General features: G+C 44.1%; 1 protein-coding gene across 2 annotated transcripts; it reads left to right on the top strand.

The window, feature by feature from the left end:
* Positions 1-55: 55 nt before the first annotated feature.
* Positions 56-21,096, top strand: SNAPC4 (small nuclear RNA activating complex polypeptide 4). Of its 2 annotated transcripts, none has more exons than XM_068914747.1 (23): positions 56-192; positions 1,686-1,729; positions 2,859-3,017; positions 3,610-3,735; positions 4,695-4,773; positions 5,418-5,499; positions 6,436-6,540; positions 7,212-7,284; positions 7,586-7,750; positions 8,075-8,222; positions 9,205-9,311; positions 9,599-9,693; positions 10,201-10,295; positions 11,622-11,707; positions 12,479-12,874; positions 13,948-14,037; positions 14,275-14,518; positions 14,624-14,694; positions 15,019-15,117; positions 15,373-15,400; positions 16,096-18,218; positions 18,599-18,729; positions 19,683-21,096. In XM_068914747.1, the coding sequence occupies exons 3-22, from the start codon at positions 2,937-2,939 to the stop codon at positions 18,716-18,718; spliced, it is 4,413 nt and encodes a 1,470-aa protein (XP_068770848.1). In that variant the 5' UTR covers positions 56-192; positions 1,686-1,729; positions 2,859-2,936; the 3' UTR covers positions 18,719-18,729; positions 19,683-21,096. The 2 variants fall into 2 exon arrangements, with proteins under 2 accessions (XP_068770848.1, XP_068770847.1); XM_068914746.1 differs by lacking the exon at positions 56-192 and adding an exon at positions 515-728.
* Positions 21,097-21,178: the final 82 nt, after the last annotated feature.

Here is a 21,178-nt window from a genome sequence, read left to right as displayed (position 1 = left end):
TATGTTGTGCAAAGGTGTTACGCACTGCTGCAGAACTGGCCCTTCCACCTCTACCAACAGTGCAGCGACAGCCAGGGGACCGCTAAGACCTCAGTGACCAAGGACTGTGTCCGTTTTTTGGCTAGACTGGGACCAGAGACCCTCCTCCCTTTGCGCACGGGTGTCCTGCCAGCACCTCGGGCATTTTGCCTGGTAGACTTCGGCTTGCCTCTTTCTTCTCACTAGAGTAAACGGACGGTGGGAGCGAAGGTGTTTCCTGCCGCGGAGGGAGGAGCGCTCTGCAGAGCGCTGCGCTGTGGGCGGCCGGGCCCGGGGGATCTGGGCCGCCGCCACGTGGGGCGGGCGCGCCGGCGGGAAACGCGCCAGGCCCGCCCCGCCGCTCGATTGGCAGCGCCGCGTCACGTGCGGGCGGGGCTCTCACGTGGGGGAGGCGCCCAGCGGTGATTGGGCAGGGGGCGGGGCGGGGCGGCGGCGGGGCAGGCCGGGAGCCGGTGGCGGCGGAGGCGGTGGCGCCGCCGCCATGTCCCGCTGGCCGGGCCCGGCCGGGGCCCCGCGGCCCTGCGGCGCCGAGTCGGCGCTGCCCGCCGGGGCAGGGCTCGCCGGCGGCCTCGACCTGAACGCGGAGCGCGAGAAGATCCGCAGGGAGATCGAGGAGCTGGAGCGCAGCCTGGAGCCGGGCGGCGGCGGCGGGGCGGCGGGGCGCGAGTGCGGCCTCAGCTCCGGCACGGGTACGGCGGGGCCCCTGCGCCGCCTTGGCCTTGTAGCCCGGCGCCCGCCGGCCTGTGGGGAAACGCCGCGCCGTAACGCCGCGGGCTCTGTCGTGCGGCGTGGCGGCCAATAAAGGGCACTCGGGGGTGAATGCTGGACGCTTTGGGCCCCGTCGTTCCCTAAAGGCCCCCCCTTAACTGCCGCCCTTGAAGGAGAAGCCTCCTGCGCCGGCCTTTGGCCTGTTCCCGCGGCAAGGGAGCGCGCAGGGCGTAAGGGAGCACCAGGCTGGAGCGCCTCGGTCGGGGCCGGTGGTAACCAGCTGGATTGGGAGCTCTAACAGCCCCCCAAATACGGCCCAGGACTAAACCGAGGCTCTCGGCACGCCATCGGTTTGTCTCGTCCGTTTAGACCGCTCCTTGGTGCGGGCCAACCTGCTTCTCTTCTTGGGAGGGCCTATTAAAATTTCCTTTTCATAGCAAAGAAGGGGGTGTTAAAAGTTTGGTTTTCTATGCTTCTGGTGGCTGTCACAACCACTTCATCCACCAGTGTTTCGATCTTGCAAGTCTGAAGACTGTCAGGACTCAGTAGCCACTGTGAAGACAAAACCAAGCATTGCTGAAGAGTGCAGAAGGGCTGCTAAGTGCTTTCACAGTTTAACTTTGTGTTTTGGGGGGTTGGAGTGTTTACTCAGCTCTATACCCTGGGGTCTTTATTTTAAGACCAAGATGCAGCCAGGTTGTTGTCATAGTTATCAGGAGCTGTTCTTTTGCCTGCCCTAGAACAAAGAAGTGAATACGTGGAGTATAACTAAATATCGTTTCTCTTTGGCAACGTTGGTAGTACCTGAAAACCCTAATGGTCATATCTGAGATGCTATGTGGGGCTTTATTTTGCGTGTGCTAACTGAAAAGTCTTTATTTTTAAAGCTCTCTGTTTTTCACTGCAATCAGCGTTTGTGTATCTTTGTTGTCTAACAGATGATGATGCTGAAGATGATGACTCAGATTCCCATGCTGAAACGGTAACCGTTTTCTCTTTAACCGTATCCTTCTCTCTGCCCACTGAAGGGAGCAGGAGGCAAGGGGACGTGAAATTTCACGCTGTTCTGGGGAAATCTTGGCAACTGGCTTGTCTCTGAAGCTTAGGAAGGACTAATAATAGACCTGGAAGCTTAGTTATTCCTGCCCAGGTCTTCGTTATTCACATATGGTAGAGAGACTTCATTTCAAAACAGATTACAGGGATCAGAAGCCTCTGCTCTAGTGCTTGCTACTCTCTGCTGATAGCTGTCTCTGGAAACAGACCAGCGTCTGGGAGGGCAGCAGAGCAACTGCCCCTGAGAAAAAGATCTCCTGATCGCAGGCTGAGGATATTCTACTTCATTGTACCTGAAGAAGGCTTGGTTTGTAGATGAGGGTGACTTAATACTAAGACTTTTTACACATCCTGTTGCTTTTGGTATTACGTTAAACAGAATAATTTCTCAGACTCCGTACAAGAACGTTGTGCACAGAAATATCTTAACATCTGTACAGCAGAATAAAGGAGAAACTAGTTTGTGAAGGCAGATCTGCTGGTAGTTTGTACAAGATTATTGATTTTTTCATATATGATAAAGCGTTTTCATGAAACTCAGAGCCATGCTTTATTGTGTCTGAAGCATGTGGTAATAAAACATAAAAGCGGAGAACTGCTCAGTAGAAGTACAATTGAGGTGGAAATTTGAAAGGATGGTTCTAAAGTACTGACTCAGCAGGTGGGAGGACTCCAGTGTGAAGTGTTGCTTTTTTGCAGTTTACTTACAGTTTTGCTGTTGATGGTACAAGATCAGCTGTTGGCAAGGTTTGGTGTCAGTCTCAGTGGTTCAAACAGCAGACTGAGCAGGAAGAAGGGAACTAGACAAGGCTCTGGAAGCCTGGGAACTAGCTCAGGCTCTGGAAATGTTCAAAATGACAACCAGGGAGAAACAGTTATGTTCATCCAGTTCTTCTGAAAACCAGTTTTCTAACATAATACAAGCATTGGGTTAAATAATTATCACGCTGCATACCTGCTTTTAAAGCAGTCGTTTCTTTCTCTCTCTCTCTCTCTCTCTCTCTCTCTCCCCTTCTCTCCTGCCCCCCGCCCCCAAATGCCTCACTTACCTCAAGGAAGTGGAAAGGGAAGAGGACAGCAGTGATGATGATATCGAAACTAGTCTTCCAGAGGATCCGGAAACATGTCTGCAGATGAACCATGTGTACCAGGAAGTTATCCAGGAGAAGATTGAGGAAGTTGAACTTCTGATTGCACAAAACAAAGAACAGCAGGTAAGTGAAACAGGAGTCAAATGTTCCTCCCTGTGCTTTTCTGGGTTGCCATTTGCCCCCTTCCTCTGTCCATTAAGCCCAGTAAAACTTTCCAGAACATGCCTAATGCACTGCAGGTACCACTGGAATCAGCTGCAGCATGGGGAAGTCTCCTACGTGTATGCTGGTGCAGTGACCAGCTTACTTGGCGAGGAACTGGGAAACTGAGTTCATTTTTTTTTCGTGGCAGCTCAAACCGAAGTCACCTGACTGTTGGCTCTTCAAATGGCTTATACTCCTACCGCAATTTCTATGGTTTCTTACCACTAAAAATGCTACAACTGGAGTATTTTATATCTTATGTTTAGCTTGTTCTCGCAAGGTAGTTTATTGGGGTGTTGTTTTTGTTTTGTTTTAACGTTCTACATTGTATTATACAAACTTGTTACGTTCTAAAACCTGTCCATCAAACATGCACTAATGTGCAGTCTGGTGCTGCAAACTGCTTGAACCCAGCCTGGAATATTTGTGATGACTCAGCCACTGCTCTGTGAAATGAGGAGAATTTCAAGGAGATACTCATATGTATGCTTCACTAATTCTTGTATTGTAGAAGGAAATTACGTGGGAGCTTGGTGGTCCAAAACCAGCAAAAGCAAGAGATGGTAGAACTTTACCAGCGAATATATTTTTGGGTCATTTTATGAAGCCATACTTTAAGGATAAAGCAACAGGAATTGTAAGTAAATGTAATGATGTTACATATTTACGTGTATTTCAGTGATAGACCTAAATTGTGACTTGCGTTCTCTCCTGAGTGAATGTTACTGAGCTGAAAATGCATTACATCATGTGCGTTCAGTCGTCTTCTGACTGCAAAAATCTCACTCACTGCTTACTTTTCCCCTTCTTGTCAAGATGATAAGGTTGAGCGAAATTGGATAATTTTGGCTGTGACACAGGCAGAACACAAACATACCATTCTGAAATGTTTGTTCAACCCGTAAAATCTCAAAGCGCGTTCTGAGGAGTGGCCTTCCAGCCATGAAGCAGTCGCATGTTCTTGTTTTAACTTAGCTTTGACTGTTTGTTTTCATCTCCAAGACCCAATTCTATGCTGTTGTTTAGCATAGTTGTTGAAAAGTGACTGTCTTTGGAAATGAGTTTTCACTATTTTTTTTAACGTGTTTTTTAAAGGGTCCCTAGCTACAAGAATCGGGATTCCCTTTTGCTAAGATATCAACCATCGCTCTACATATGAATGTAATAGTCAAGGAATAACTGATAATCGTAGTAGTCTGCAGTACCACCTTGGGTAGGAATGAACAAGTTGGTACAAAAACATGGATGATATGCATACTCGCATTCAAAATGCTACTTCAACCAACTATTAGCTAATGCAAGCAGGCCTGGTTCTAAATTGAGTATGTGCTGTGTAGCCCTGGGCAAACTTACTTGCTTTAAGTACCTATCTGTCCTTTTTTTCTTTCTTTTTTCTTTGATAATTTCTTCTGAATTATCTGTGAACTAATATTAGTAAAGGTGACTGGTCAGTTCTGATGTGACGATTTGCGCAAAATTTGCACAAGTCCTAGTCATTTTTTTTGCAGCAGTTTGTGCTAGAGTTCTAAGAAGAAAGGGTCCTTTTTCTGTGTATCTGACTCTTCCAGTGTCTCTAACTCTTCTAATCTTTACTAGGGCCCTCCTTCCAATGAAGATGCCAGGGAAAAGGCAGCTCAAGGCATAAAATCCTTTGAACAACTACTTGTGACAAAATGTAAGACACTGTATCTGCTGCTCAACGCTCTAAAAGAGCTATAACAAATGGATATATTCATTATCATTAGTGGGTTTTTTTCCCCCCCTTCCATCTGTGGTGAAACATCAACGCTTCTGATGTTCCATGCTTGAACCTACAGAAAAAATGGTTAAGAGTTATGGGATGTTGTATGAATTGTTTCACTGATTCTGATTAATAACCTACCTCCTGCTTTCGTTTGCATTTGTTGTGATGCATTACATCACTTGTCCCGTGAGCACTCAAACAAACGAGATGAGGCAAGGACGGTGCTCAGATGAGAGAGGTTCAAGGGGCACTTACAGCCCAGATGGTTACATCCACCTCGGTGGTTACTTAGATGATGATCCTTAGCAAGAACTCTTCTGAATTAAGTCAAGCAGGAGGCTGTGACTTGGCCGTGTCAGCCATGACATTAGAGATGTAGATGGAGAGAAGAATCTTATTTATCTAGCCTCTGATAGTGCCTCTGGCCTTATGGTTGCCAATAAAAATGTGTATCTAATGAAGATGAGCTTCTAGTGAAAGCATTGGGGATGCTTTAAAAGGGATATTGAAAGTCTCTCTCTCTTGGAAATGGCCTCGCACTGATGACTCTACTCAGACTGTCTTGTCCTTTCTAGGGAAGAGCAAAGAGAAGACGTTATTGCACCAATCAGTTGTGAGTGACCGCTTGCAGCGCCTACTTCAGCCAAAGTTACTGAAGTAAGTGCTGTGCAAAAATCCTCTCTCCTAATGAGAACATTGCATCTGAAGGAAGGAGTGTGAATATGAGATTTCACCTTCCTTCAGCACATTCTTGGGTTGTCAGTAACTCTGCAATTCAGTAAGGTTACAAGCATAGCAGGGATACCTTTAACTGTCACCCTTGGCCCTGGGAGAGCCATTCTGTGAATTACAGCAGTGAACCCTAAACCTCCCTGTCCTGCAGGCGCCAGTGCAGAGGATGACCCTGCTGCAGGCAGCAGCCTCTTGTGCTCGCTGTTGACATCTTTATTTTCTTTGTATGTTGGCACTCAGTACTGAAGGGTAATGTTCTGACCATAGGAACAGGTTACAGAGGTCAGGTTGTAAACACGTGGTGATGATTTTGCAGGTAACTGGCAGATGGAGAGTTTTTATGTTCTGAAGGTATTGTAGCATTTCTTAGCCATCTAGTTCTTCCCAGTAACATGGTGGTGTATCTAAACATAGCCTGCAGGGCTTGGAGCTGGAACTGTGATGTGTACCAAGCGAGTCCTAACAGTGTGTCCAAGAGTAAGTTTACTATAGAGACAAGGTCCTGTTCCTGGTCACTTTTATGGTGTGTGTGGTTCCTAGTTGACAAGAAATTTCTGTGCGTGGACCTGATACAGCCTTTGTTAGTTGCTGTTGCAGCTATTGTCGGTTCTCTCTGTAAATATCAAAATGATTAATCTGAGACCTGTTCTTGGGTCAACGGCTTGCACTGAAGAGGCAAAAATAGGGCAATGAGTCTGCTATGTGGGAAAACCTCACAGAAAAAGTTTAGTGTATTGTGGAAATAAACTTTATGGAAATAATGACGCTAAGGGGGAAACCATCTCTCCCCACCTCTTTTCGTGCCATTGACCTTGTTCCCATCTAGCTGTGCTAAGTAATGATGGAAATGTCTTTGCACAGGTTGAGTTACTGGAATCAGAAGCTGGAAAAAGTCAAGACAGAAGTGGAGAAACAGATCTTGGAAAAGCAAATCAAAGAAGCAGAACGAGAAATAGAGGCGATCAAGTGAGAAGTTGTCTCTTCGTGATATTCGTGAAAATGAAAGTCTGTTCTTTTGGAGGTTACCCCTTAACGTTCCTTCCTTCCTTGAGCACTTCTTGAATTGGCATTTGGAGCAAGCTTTCTTTGTGTTGGCTTGTAAGAGGTTAATAAATGTTGCTCAAACTCTTCAGAGCTCTCATCTCTACAGCCCTTCAATAAAGACGAATATGTTTTGGATCTTGATACACAAATGCAATAAATATCTGTAGCTACTGCAGAGGTGCTGCTTGAAATAGTTCTTGATTTAGCAACAGGGAGGCAGAGGGCTCTGAGAATTTTTGTAGTTTTGAGCTTTAGACTTTAATGTACATCTGGAACAATGTATTTTGATCTTGCATTAATAGGAAATTTCTCCTGCCAAACCAAATACCGTTTTACAGGAAAGTCTTTTTGAACTGTACGTTCCTTTTACCTGAGTAAATGCACTTGAACGAACCCGGTAAGGAAGAAATCTTATTTTGAGCAAAGTTACTGATGTTAAAGAGCCTGCTGCTGTGAGGTAGTAAGTCTTCAGTTCTCATAGAAATCAGTAACAGTTGAGAGGAATAAGATGGAACAAGATCAGGCAGAGAAATGGACTGTTTAGTTAACCGTTTATTGTGGTTTACTCTTTCTCTTTGTACCTTTTGCTTTAGCCAACTCCCAGAAAGCGAGTTGTTAGGAAACAGATTCGATGAGCATGACTGGGAGAAAATTTCAAACATCCACGTAAGTTAAGAGATCAGTTATTTTATTACATCTATGCCTCTTCTCTTGAGGACTACCTTCCCTGGTTTAGTTTGCATCCACTGTTTTCATCGCGAGTTTCTAGTATTTGATTGTTGTGTGATTTCAACTTGGCAATAACAAAATTTGATGTTACTGCTTAAATTCGGTGTCTTAGTTCTATATAATTTAGCAATTAAGACACATAGAAAGTCTGCAAAAAGTATTCCCTGTATCAGTGTTATCTGTCTAGGTTTTTTGGTCTCAGCTACAAGACAAAGCTGATTCTTGCTGTTTCTCTTAGTTTGATGGACATCGTAGTTCAGAAGCATTGAGAAAGTTTTGGCAAAATTGGGAGCATCCGAGCATCAACAAAAAGGAATGGAGTGAGGAGGAAATAGAGAAGCTAAAGGAAATAGCTGCTAATCACAATTACCTGGACTGGCAGACTGTAGCCGAGGAGCTGGGGGTAAGGTGTTCTGAACCCAGAAGCAAGAGGTGAAAAGTCAGTTCTGGCTTTAATGTGCCTCATGGCAACTTTTTAGAAAACCAAAGCTAACGTTAATTCATTGTTGTTGAATGCTTTTCTGAGAAGCCTTCAAACACAATACCAAAAAGAAGTTTGATGTTCTACATGCTGATTCAGCTTGTAAACTTTTTAGGCTGCATAAATAGATATTTTATAAGCGTTGGCGTTCGAGAGCTTTTCGATAGCACCAAGAATTAGACTTGGCCTCTTTATCATCATAAACATTCACAGTTATCTCAGGAGCTTTGTTTTCCTTGTGTTAAGACTAACAGGACCGCTTTCCAGTGCCTGCAGAAGTACCAAGCTTATAACAAAGACTTGAAAAGGAAAGAATGGACCAAAGAAGAAGACCAGATGCTTGCAGATCTTGTTCAAGAGATGAGAGTTGGAAGTCATATCCCATACAAGAAAAGTAAGTGACCTACAAGCGAGAACTTCTTCCATTCACTGGTGGTGATCACTTTTTTTTTGTTTTCCCATTCTCCCAAGCTTATGTCTATTAACGTTTTTGCTCTAATTCAAAGAATTAATGAAGTCGCGTCTCCTACAGATGCTTTCATTACCAGAATAGTCCCAGTTCTTTCTGCATTTTCTATGTACCTTTCTAGCCTGTGGTCTGGGCAAGGCACAACAGCGTTACTGGTTACTCTGAAACTATATCCGTACTCATTGCTAGAAACCCTGTGTTGGTGAGATGAATGAAAGAGAATGGTGGAATTTTCCCTCTCTTTCCCTTGGTGGGAGCAGTGATACAGTGCCTTTCCTTTTCCTACAGGCAGATCTCGTTATATCTGCAAGAACTTAATATCTCTTGGCATCTTTATCCGTGTTCCAAATTTGCTTCAAACTGGCTGAGAGTTATTAGGAAGTACTGATGTCTGTGTGAACTTTGCTTTTTTGTAGAGAGGCTGTCAGGGTTCTTTAGGTAGTCAGAGTTTATTTACAGTCAGCTGCTATGCCAGTTTTCACTGCTATGTCCAAAAGCCTTTTCTAGGTGGTCAGTACTGCTGTCCCACAGGCGTGGGAGGTGGTATGATCATTGAGGAGTAGAGCTGAGATCTGTAACCAGCTATCTAAAGTCCTAAATCCATGCCTGTAAATGGAACACTTGATGCCTTGCACCTGTCAGATCTGTATTGGAGCTGAAACCTTTCTTAGTTCTGAGGTGTTGCAAGGTAGATTGTTGTCACTGTGTGTCTAATAATGGATAATGCTATTATAAATGGTAACGTTCTGTGTGTGCTATGCTTTTTTGATTCTTGTATATCATTATTTAAGTATTTACACTGAGATTTAAATACTTACGGCAGTCCACTGTTTGAAAATATCACAACGTAAGTAAATAAAGAAACACTGTCTGCAACAGACTTTGATCTATACTTTTAAATTTCTAGTTGCTTATTACATGGAAGGAAGAGATTCTACTCAACTGATTTACCGATGGACCAAGAGCGTAGATCCCAGTTTAAAGAAAGGACCCTGGGCGCCCGAGGAAGATGCTGTAAGCTCCTTTCTCTGATATCTAGAATTGCATGGTGCAAAACATGGGAGGGTGAGACTGTTGCAGTGCTGCATATCCGCATACACCTAAGCTTTAAAAGCGGCACAAAAGAGTGTAAAACGGACCAAGACAGGCAGTTAACAAGTCAGGAGGGCTTATAAGCGCCCGAACACTTCTGTTTCCAGATTTACTACAGTGTGGAAATAGATACAACTGCTGCTGTCTCAGGTCTGTTAGCGTTGTTACTGGTGAAAATTTCAACTCTTTGCTTTGTCTGATTAACATAGATGTTGTTGAGCGCAGTTAAGAAGTATGGAGCCCGTGACTGGTATAAAATTCGGACAGAAGTACCAGGAAGAAGCGATGCTCAGTGCAGAGATCGGTCAGTATACTAAATGTAGTAGCTGTGCTTTCAAATATCTTACTGAGAGCTAAGATGCAGCTTATTTTACAAATCAAACCTTGCTTTTACACCAGACGAAACAAAGGGGTCATCAAACCTGAGTGAGTGAAGGTAAGAGAGAAGGTCGTATTTTGTCTGTGTTTCTGTGAAACTGATCTAGTCCGTGACTGCCTGTAACCGAACACCAATGGCGAGAGAGGTGCTAAGTGATTGTCAGCATTGGAACTGACTGGAGGAGACTATCGGAGTTTGTCCTAATTCCAGTGACCTGTTTTACAGCTGCTTGCTGTAATTCTCTTAGTCATGTGGCCTGGTATTGTTGAGAACAAAAGGATTGTAGAGGTGTTGTGTTAAGTAGGAGTAGGGATGGCAAGAGGAAAGACCTGATAAGGATGCTTTCTTTGTTCAGCTTTAGGTTATGCGCTGATAATCAGAACTGTACAAACAGGGTTGACTGATCCTTGCTTTAATGCTTTCATTTTGAAGGTACTTAAAAGCATTGCACTATGATGTAAAGAAAGGCAGGTGGAGTTTAGAGGAAGAGGAACAGCTAATTGAACTGGTGCAAAAGCATGGCCTGGGTAAGTGTTGCTGTGGCTTAATCTTTAAAAGCTTAGAGTATTTTTGAGTTGCCTTCGTTTCTATTTTAATTAAAATCCTGCGGCTGACATTACTAGTCTTCGCATCCTACTGATGAGCGCAGCCTTCCTTATATTATGTAGCCTATTTCTGGAAAGTCAATTATTGAGGGGTTGTAATAGAGATCTATAGCCGTATTTGTTATAGCTCTTAATGGCTGGTTGTTTGGAGGGGAGCTTATCAGAGAAGAAACACAGCCTGGGAAAAGTTCTGTTCTCTCACTGTCTCTAAGGCTCTTTTCCTTAACAAATAGAAACTTTTCAGCATTCACTCTTAACTTTCTTCTAAAAGCTCTCTTCCTTCTGCAAAGGAATGTATAGTGCCATTGAGGATTTTCATCATTGGGTTATTTGAAGTGTCTAACTCTAGCTGAGCGTATAGTAGTGCAAAGTCTGAAGACCTCAGATGAGCGCTGGGGATTTAAAATACGTTCATATAGGAACTCTCTCTCTTATACAAGGTACTGTATAATAAGTGTATAATACTCTGCACTGAAAAGACCTATCACTTTTGGAATAATGTAAGATTTTTTTTTTTTTTTTACATATTGCCACAAATAAGCCTTCAACTTATTTCAGATGAAAGAAATTTTCTTGATCTCTTTTTCTTAGTCCTTATTCTTGCACTCTGAGTTTCACAGCCCTTCTCTCTTTGCATATGGTCGGTTTAAGTTTATCAGTGTAGGTGAACAAGTTCTTCTGCCTGATCCTTTTAGGTACCACCAAGAGAAAAGACGCTTTTAACAGCTCAATAGAAGCATAATTTTAAACTAGGAGAAGGCTTGTAAGGATATGAACTGTTCCAAGCCTCTTTTGAGATAACTGTCTCTTTTATGTAATGTCACGCTTGCACTACCCCTGTCAGACCGTTGTTTTCACTTAGATTGGTGTGGCACTGAAGTGCAGGGATCTTGTTCAAACGCTTCCATGAAGCTATGTATATAAGTTCTGTTATGTGAAAATCAAATACTTCCTAAAGCAAGGTGGCTTAGGTTTCCTAAATGACACATAGCATGACAACTTGATGCCAATCTGAGATCAGTCACTGTCTGGCTCTCTTGATTTGAGAATATGCAACATCTCACTAAGCAGCTTGGGAAACGTTATGATTTTTGAGTGTTTTAAACATCTGTAAAAGATTATTCATTGAAAAACCTCTCAGTTGAATCTGAGTGAGAATTAACGTCCACCAGATTTTGTGGGAAAGGAGTGGTGTTTCATCAGTTTGTGTAGAATTAATAGGTCTGCTCTACTTTGCATCCTTTTTAGGTCACTGGAGTAAAATAGCTTCTGAACTGTCACATCGGACTGGCTCCCAATGCCTAAGCAAGTGGAAACTCTTGATTGGGTCTAAGGTATTGTAAAAATCTTGCTAGGTCACAGGTCCATCCCTTTTAAATAAGGTTCTCTAAACTAGAAGTGAAATCAATAGCGAAACTGACACTGATTTCACACAATCAAGGTTTTATCATGGATATTTAATTTTTGATGCATTAAGGCAGCCTTTGCTCTGAAGGTCTTCATTGGCAAAAGCGTTAAAAGTATCTGCTCTCCATCCAGAATGTCTTTATTGCCCTGAAATGTTCATAATGATGTGATATATCTAGGTTTTCATGTATGTACCTCATGAGTTACCAGTTTTGGTATAAGGCACTCCAGAGTTTTGACTGCTTATTTGGAGGCCTTGTTAAGAAATCGTCCTGTTTCCGTTGGCAAAGCACCCACAGGTATCTGTTCTGCAGTACGGGATCCCAGATATAGAGCTGCTGGATGTGCGTTTCCAAAGACTGGCTTCTGGTCCTGGGGAAGGGTTCCTGGATGCCTGAATGTGTGGCGATGGGACAACTGTGCTTGGCTTTTTCTTCTGCATGTACCAGATCTTAACACTAGCTTGTCTCCACCAGTAGCTTTTTCTTTGCGTGCAAGAGTCTGAACCAATCAAAATCTGGGTCAAAAGATTTGGTTTAATCTTAGAAGTAAAGCAGAGCTATCTGTTTGGAAACCACAGCTTACTGATAGGATACTGCTGCACAAAACTTTGTAACTTAATAATTTCAGTACTAATTTGAGGGATTTGCCAGATTTCAGGGCATTGGCTAAGGCTTGTCTGTGCTCTCTTAACTAAGGAAGAAAGACATAGGCCAAGGAAACGCCAGCACGGGTGCAGAGAAAGTTCCAGCTCTTCTGAGAGTAGCAGTGAAGACATAGAACTGGAGATAACGGACAGTTCAGAGGAGGAGACAAGCAAGGAGGAGTGCACATTTCCTAGCATTGACTTGTGGATACCAACACGGACAAATCCACAGGAGTCAGACAAAGGAAGATGCCAAACTTCATCCCTTTTCTCTTCTGTAAGTGCTGATGCAAAGATCAGTAACAATGAAGTTCCAAATGCACCATTTGATGGAGGCAGGGATGGAGTCGCTGATAAATCGGCAGAGTTGAACACCATCCTGAGGGGCATTGCGCATCCACATTCAACTGACATCATTGTGAAGAATCCCATGGAAGAAGTGACCAAGGTGAATGTGGGGATCCTCGTTCTGTTGTCGGTCGGGTTGGAGCTTAGATCAAAAACCACCAGGAAGTGCGGTTGCTGTAGTATAGGGAGCGAGTGATCTAAGTAGATGGCAAAATCTCCTTTGTACTTCTGTTAGCTGCTTTCTCACTATGCCATTGGGGGGTGCTGTTGGAAACTGAGCTGTGGGATTAAACAAAACATCTAGCACTGGGCCCTGTCAGCCCTCCTCATTTTCTAGAAGATACCTGTCATCCTTCTTATCCATAGTGTCACAGAAACAAAACTTTTTCAAAATCTTCGTAGAAGCAAAATTGTCTGGTGAACTGTGGTCAGTCTCCCTACCCTGATGGCTAGGGTGTATTGCCATAGAGCTTGAAAGAATTAGGTTTGCTATACATATAGACCTGATTTCGAGCTGGATTTTAATCCCAGATCAGGCACTGAAACAATACCGAACCTTCCTAGCGCGTTTTTGCAGAAAGGTGCTGCTCAGCAAAATACTTTAATGTCAAAATTGCTATTTAAGTTCACATAAGCAAAAACGTTCTGATCTTCGCGTTAAGAACTGCACGAATGGCCACAGACTGCAGGGCCAATTGTACTGATGACAACTTTATTGGTTACAGAGGTAGTGTGTGATGGGGGTTATGGTATGCAAGGGTTGTGAGTGCCTATCTGATGTAAAGACTCTTTGGGTTTGATTACAGATACAGCATTATTTTACAAATAGACGTTTAGGGAGGTGTGAGCAGCTTTGCCCTTTGTCTTTCTCTGGTACTGTTAAGCTAAAAAATGCGAAGAGAATCATACAATAAATACCGACCCTCAACGTGTGGGTTTTGTAGGTACCTCACAGGAGGGCTTTTACAAAACAGACGTTTGGTATTGTGATAGTGCACAAGGACTAAATAATAAGATAAGTATCTGTACTTCAGGGCCAATTTAATGTAAGAAGATACTTCCAATAGCAGGAACATTGAAAACTTTGTACCTTCTTTTTGTAATGTCAGCATAAGTAATTTCCTATGGGATACTTTCCCTTTTATCTCTTTTTGTATGCTTTTTTTTTCCCAGGCTTCCAGATGTGGAAAGCAAGTGCTACGAGTTACTCTGGAGGATGTGAGAAGAGTATTAAGAAAAAACACATGCTTTCAGAGAAAACACGTAAGTGCTTTTTGTCTTGTCTGCTCTTGCAATGGGAACGCTGCCTGCCTGTTTATAATGGGAAATGTTGTTTGATAGAATAACAGATCTTGTGCTGTGGTCCAGGACAAAAAGCTCATAACTTTTTTCGTAATTGTTGTGCATTCTGTGGAGTCCTGTGAATAGTCTGTCCTGGGAGTAATTATGGTAGAACTTTGCTAATTGGAACCCTAATTATTTTTTTTTATTCATGCACAGCAATCAAAGATAGTAAAACCTTCTGCCACCGCTTCAACAAAATTATCTGGAGTTAGTACATCTGTTGGCCAGAGGCCTCAGGGGCTGCAGGACAGCATGGAGAAAACCTCTCGTCAAGAGAGAGAGCGTTTGAAAAGAATAAACCTTGACAGAAGGCTTCTAATGGCTGTGACACCTTGGGTAGGCAATGTACTGCTGCCTTGCACCTTGCCAACTGGGAAGATGGCTTTTCATCAGACTAAAGGTAGAGGTGACCCGCCAACGGTAGGACGCTCCTACTTCTTGCCCGCGCTTTCTGACATCTTGTAAGTCAATGCCCAGCTAATTTTCATGTTGGACTTTTTCCTAGCCGATGCTATTCAGGAGAAGACAAGGTCCATCAGTCTCACGAGCACTCCCCTGTTCACCCTTTTCATTCAGGTAGGTTTTACTGTCTTAATGGCGTTCTCTGCTTCAGAACAGTGGTGATTTTTGTTTCTGTATCTGATACTTAAACAAATGGTTTATCTTTGTGACTTACTTTGTTTATGTAATTACTGGATTAGTCTGTCCTCTTGGCTTACGTACGACGTTTCTGAAATCCTATACCCAAAATCTAATACCGGTCAAGGACGTTTCTGTAAGTGTAAGAACGTCCCCAGAATCTTTCATGTGAAGCCTTCTCCCATCTATCTTGTTTTGTCTCCAGCTCCATCAGAACATCTTTGCTCTGAATCGAACTTTAATGCAACTCTCATCTTGTAGCTCTTTCAGATTGATACCAGTGGCTGCATGAAGGTTATTCGTGAGAGAAGGTTAAGGCAGTCAGAGCTCCTTAAGGCTAACGCGGGAAGGCCTCAGCAGGTATTGCATGTGCTCTGTTTCTAATCCTTTTCCTGCTTAAGCCTCAATTCAAGTAGACGTTTTCAACTGCCTGTAGGCAAGTGGTGCTGCTGTTCGTGTGCATGTGTTACCAGCTTGCTTTGGTTCAGAAGCACAGTAAAATGCTGGTTGAGTGGTCATTTGTATAGAATGTTGGCAAGTGTGGGTTTGATTCATGTCTATGCTGTTTTAATGATCTTTAGATATCTCAGAGTATAATTTATTATTTTTTGGCAGGCTTCCCAAAATACGGAGACTTCTTCAGGTACCTACCAGAACACTTATTTTTATGATTTACAAGGACTTTCACTTAATTCATCACCATTACGTTAAGCACCAGTTTAACTGAAGGAGAGCTTTTGGAACAAAACCACATTGCTCGTTTTGGCTAGCTCTTAGATTTTTCAGTTATTGGCTAAGTATGTTACCCCTTTGGTAAGGAGTGGCAAAAATATTGAAGGGAAAGGGGGAGCCCATGGCACTGTGGCACCAGTTCTGCAGACTCTCCCTGTGACGCTCTCTTCCAGCAAGGTGTTGGCTGTGCGCTGTAGTGACCATGGTGGCACAGACCAAAACCCCAGTTTGTTGTTGTTATCCTGGCTGGTGTGGAGTGCCTGTGTCATGCTGACCAGTACACTTGCTCATGTGTAGTGTTAAGGTGCATTCCTAGCCTGTATATGATTTCTAGGAAAATATTTTGTGTCAATACTGAGCGATTGCTGAGCTTGCTGTCAATTGCTGAGCTTGCTGTATCAGTATTCTCTGAAGGACCTCAGAATAGGGCTTGATTAAATCCATGTTGTAGTGTTGCAGGAACTCCCTGTCTCTTTCAAATGGGAATTTTGCTTCTGCTTGTGCAGAGTACTTTATATTTAATAGCTGAGGAATGGCTTCTAAAGTCTTTTGGTTCTTTGAAAACACTGTTCAATTTTTTTTCCCCCCCTCCTCCATCCTCTGTAGGCAATTCATCGCACCCTTGCACTCAGAGGAACTCCCAAAGGGGCGTACCAAAGAACACTATCAGGAGATCTGGTGCCTTAAAAGCAAAGGAGACTTCCATTGCTGACCTGGAGAGCAGCACTCCTGCTCTTGCCATGCAGGCAGCTTATCCAACCCAAGTTCAAAGGCAAAAGCCTAAAACTGTCTCAGAATTGCTGAGGGAGAAGCGGCTAAGGGAATCCAGGGCTAAGAAACCTATGCAGAGAACAGTATTCGTTGCCCCACAGATGTTGCTTTCGGGGCCTATGATAATCCAGCATCCACCACACCAGATCATTCCTTCTGCCCAAGCAGGGAGCAAATTTGCAGCAGCTGGTTGTACCGGTAGCCAAGTACAGCACGCAGCAGTTCCGTTGCCAGCGTTTACTTCTGTTGCAGGTTCAACTTCTACCCCCGTTGTGCTTGAAAACCATTCCTCACCAGTACCAGAAGCAGTGGAACCAGTACCTGGTTCCTCCCAAGGGACAAAAGCACAATCCAATAAGGAACTAAACAAGCAAGCTTTTGGAAGTAACCCTAAAGGAGGGGGTTTTCTGGATGTGAATCCAGCTACAGTGCAAAAGGCCCCAGATCTGGGAGGGAGGAGTTATCAGGTCACAGGTGGTAGCTTATCTCCAGTAGTGTTGCAAAACCAAGCTTTTGTGCCACATCAAATTACAGTGGTGCCTGTTGGCATAGAGTCCGGCAAGAAACAACTCTCTCTTTCCACACCAGCTACTTGTGAGCTGAATGGTGGTGGGCCACAGCAGAGGCCAGTCAATCTATTGCCTGCTCTTGTAACCCCACAAACCGGTTCTCCTTTGATTAATAACAGCATTTTGCCTATCACATGGCTTGTAACACCACAGGCTTTGCTTCCCACCTCTGTGCAGACTGTGGTGGGTGTTCAAGGACTGCCGGCTGCGACTGTGAGAAGTCAAAATCAGGCAAGTGTGACTTTTAATGGCAAGGGTTCCAGTGGTTTAGGAATGCCTCCTGTACCAGCTGGAGCAAGTGTGTCTCCCCCTAGCAGTACAGGGGCCAAAACACCAAGTCCTCAATTGGCTGAAGGGGTACTGTTGGGAAAGACAGTTGATTTAAACCCTTCCACACTGCTTTTACCTACAAGCTCAGCCCATCCTGGATGCAGCTCATCGGACACTTCTGCAACACCTGCATGTTCAAATGGCTTCTCCAAAATTTCTGAATCCTCTGCAACTCAGGCTGCTTTTCCAGTTGATGCACCAACCCTGCGTACTGTGTTGCTGCCACAAACACAGCCACCTGCGAGCACTCAAGGGTCCGATTCCCACTCCGTGCCAAGTCCCATGAGCTTGGGAAAGAGCCGTGAGTCCATTACCATAGATGGATCACCTTCCAATCCAAATGTCACCACGAATGCAATTGGGCTCCAGCCAAGACATCCAGTTCCTCGTAGCAAGGTCCCAGGTAACTCTGATTGCTTCGCTGCCCAACTATTGAAAAACAGGCCTATTGCCTCCAAACCACCAACAGCACAGCCTGCTGACAGTCCGCCACAGCCAACAACTTCCAGTGTGGAAAAGAATCTGCTTGACTTTAGTCTGATTTCCCTTGAAGATGAGGTGCTAGTGAAGGAGTGGCTGAATGGGAAGCAAGGTGTCCAGGTACCATCACTGCAAACCAGGCTGCCTTATTTGCCACCTTTTCTTTGCAATTTAAAAACCCTCTCAAAGCTACTTCTGCAGAAGGCAGCTCTAGAAGAGCAGGCGGCCTGTCTTCTGCCTGCTGATGTAAGTCAGGATGAGGAGGCTGGGGATGACTTGCATGCTATCAGAGAATTGGTGCAGCAGAAACTTGGTGATAACCCTGCTTATCTCCTATTGAAAGCCAGATTCTTAGCAGCATTTACACTCCCAGCTGTGCTAGCAACTCTGCCTCCTCCAAAAGTGACAACAACCCTGTCAGCTAGCAGGAGGCAATACAGAGAGAGTGATGAAGAAGAGTGGCAGAGTGAGAAGGAAGTGGCAGATGAAGAGAGCTGCGGGAAAGACTTAACAGGTGTACACTTGGATGGGACAGCTGGTGCTGAGCCTGGAGACGAGGATGCTGACTTATCAAATCAGGTAAAACAGAGGTGTCATATACTAAAAGCAGAAAGTTATTGCCAACTAAACATTGCTCCCACTGGAATCCAAGGGGGTTCCCTGTTGATCTCAGCAGAACAGAAATTTGGTCCTTAATGGTTCTTTTGAATAAGCGTAGCTTTGCAGCTGATAAAAATAAGCCTAGGAAGTCGGGGCTTTCCCATAGTAGAAGCTAGCAGTTGTCATTCCATTGCAGCTCTGACTTTTGCATCTGAGTCAAGTTCAGTTTAGTTTGAACTGAGAGCAGCTAGTCCAAAAGTCGCCAGCAATTCCTCACTGCCTGATAGCCTATCTTGTCTTGGACACCTGGGCCAGATGTTGCATTATTGTGAAGGTAGTGTCTTCTGTTTGTGTTGCAGGGCGTGGATGCTGAAGAGATGGCTTCACAGTCCACCTTGGGCTCCTGCACTGATGTGACTGATGCCAGTGTTCCTCCAATCAGGAGAAGTGCCCGCTTCAGGAAGAGGAGGAGGACATGAGAAGGCGATGTGTTAGTAACTGCTCCGTCAATCTTGTATTTCTTGCCTAAGAAAAGAGAACCAGAGATGCGTTCGTCTGTGGCACAGCTTAGCCAATGAATCGTGACCTGGAAGGGGACTGAAATGGTCTTGACTTTTGTTCCCTGGGGATGCAGAGTTCTGCAATCACCAGTTAATCATAGATTAGTTTGATTGTGTGTGGGTGGTGGTGGTGGTTTATGTCTGCATGGTAAAATTATGTATATATAAGCCATTAAGTCAAACACTTAGCAGCCTTTTAGTCCTTGCAACTGCCTGTTAGTAACGTCCCTGATCAGTAGTACTCTGTAGCTTTGACTCCTAAAAATGAGACCTGTATAAGAACAGAGGGTCCTGGTTTGCGAGACAGGAGAAGCCTGGGCAACTACTGGTGAAAAGAGGGTTATGTGTGTGAGCACTAAACACTTGCATTAGAAGCCAAAGTAAATTCCTCGTGCAGGGTCTGGCAGGCTGGTTGCGGAGCTTCCTTGCTCTGTGTTGTCTACTAGCCCTCTCGGTCCTGGGCAGGTAGCGGCAGCTCTCTGTATAGTTTGATATCTTCCATAGCCTGGGTCACAATTCTTTCAGAGAAGGTGAAGAATCGTTTCTAATGGCTGGTGGGAAACTGGGGCTTGAGACCATTGGGTGCTTTTTTTGGTGTTTAACACTTCATCTTTGAATTTTGTGGATTTTCTTTGGGCTTCATTACTCTACACGTATGACAGGACAGCTTCTGCAGGGCTCACGCTTGCAGTGTCTTAATGCGTGTTGAAGCCTTTGGTGGAATGGACTGAAAAAGCCTGTATTGTGTTTGATTTGCTTGCTTGTGGGATGAGATAGTTTGAGTTTAATTTTTTTCTTCAAAATTGGTTTTTGGGAACTCCCAAGCGATGACTTTCCTGTAAAAGTCCTGTGACTAATTGGAGTTGTTTGTGCTCTGTTACAGGAGTCCCTTGAAAGAAAGGAGGTCTGCCTTCCTATAAGGCAGTAGCAGCTATTCTTTGCACTATTCACTTGTAACACTTCCAAGAAGCCGGCCAGACCGACCTGAGGAAGAAAGGGAAAGTGGCTGCACTGAATTTTTCCCATCACCTAACCAAGTCTACATATTAAAACAAGTTGCAAATAGTGAAGCAGTCTCGGGAGAGAAGTCTTTCCGGCACAGACCAATTTCATTCTCATTCAAACTACCACCTGCCGTAGATGATGTTGGGAAAGATTGTTGAAGATCAGAGGAAGCCAGCAATGCTAGTTATTTATTTCCTTTTTGTGTTAGCCACTATTTATATGAATGTTTGTCCATGTTCAGAACATGTGGTTCACTGAGGTTTTTTTAGTGCTGTGACAATGTTTTTGTTTGACAATTAACTGACTGAAATAATACTGCCGAATAAGCAGTAGATTAATTTTGTATCAAAATGAGTTTTCAGTATTTGTTGAAATACAGATATTTTATTTTTCTCACTTAAAAATTATTGACCTCTTCTGTGGTTTTTTTTTTTTTTTCTGGTAAATACTGCTTGTGTGTATGAGTGTGATTACTAACAAACAAAGTTTTCAGGATACATGAACAAAAGCTTGGGCGGATATGGGGAATGAACGTGTGTGGCTAAACATGCAGGGTTGAGTTAGGCTTGCGTTCTTTCTTGATTCCTCCACAGACTGCCCTGTGCAGCCATCAGCAAATCACTTAACGGAAGTTTGTTTCCTCGTTCAGAAAGCAGGGATTTCTATCTTGCAGAGAAGGCATGGTGCGAGGCTAGCTGAGTCAAAGCTGGTAAAGCACAGTGGGAAAGAGCTGTAGAGTGCTTTACTCAGCTGCACTGGCTAAGCTTCCCAGGAGCGTAGCGGTGAGTGTAGTGCAGTGTGCTGTGCAGTGCAGTTCGTCTGCTCGGGCCTCTTAGGCAGAGCTCTGTGTGTGTGTGTGTGTGTGTGTGTGTGTAGGGGAAATGATGTGTACCAAGGTTGCTGTATTGTGTTTGATTTGCTTGCTTGTGGGATGAGATTGTTTGAGTGCCAAGACGCTATGGAGCAGGAGGAAGGATTTTGAAATAGCTTACCTCTCTCAGGGAATGCTTTATCTTCCACAGGCCTGTATGAATCACCTCTTTTCCAAGAAATTGATGTGTGGCAGAAGGTCTGCCATTCAGTTTTGTGCTCTGTTCACTACAGGGTTGTTCCTGTAAGGCGTTGGTAGAACATGGGATCTGTGATCTAAATGAGTCTTGTCCTTGGCAAATGCCACTCAAGAGATACCGTTATTGTAATCTTACTGCTTGTGGAAAGAATTTGTATCGTTATCAGAAAAAGCTGCCTTTGTCTTCAACCTTTTTCTGTATTAAACTGATCTATTACCATAGAACAAGAACTCTTGAACCTGCCTAGATTGATCAATTAGCAGACTTTCAGTTTACCCTCCCTTCAGTGAGGGCATAGCTAATA

The sequence above is a fragment of the Struthio camelus genome, chromosome 20 (assembly GCF_040807025.1).
Source record: "Struthio camelus isolate bStrCam1 chromosome 20, bStrCam1.hap1, whole genome shotgun sequence".
Classification (NCBI taxonomy): domain Eukaryota; kingdom Metazoa; phylum Chordata; class Aves; order Struthioniformes; family Struthionidae; genus Struthio; species Struthio camelus.
This window is presented reverse-complemented; position numbering and strand designations above follow the sequence as displayed.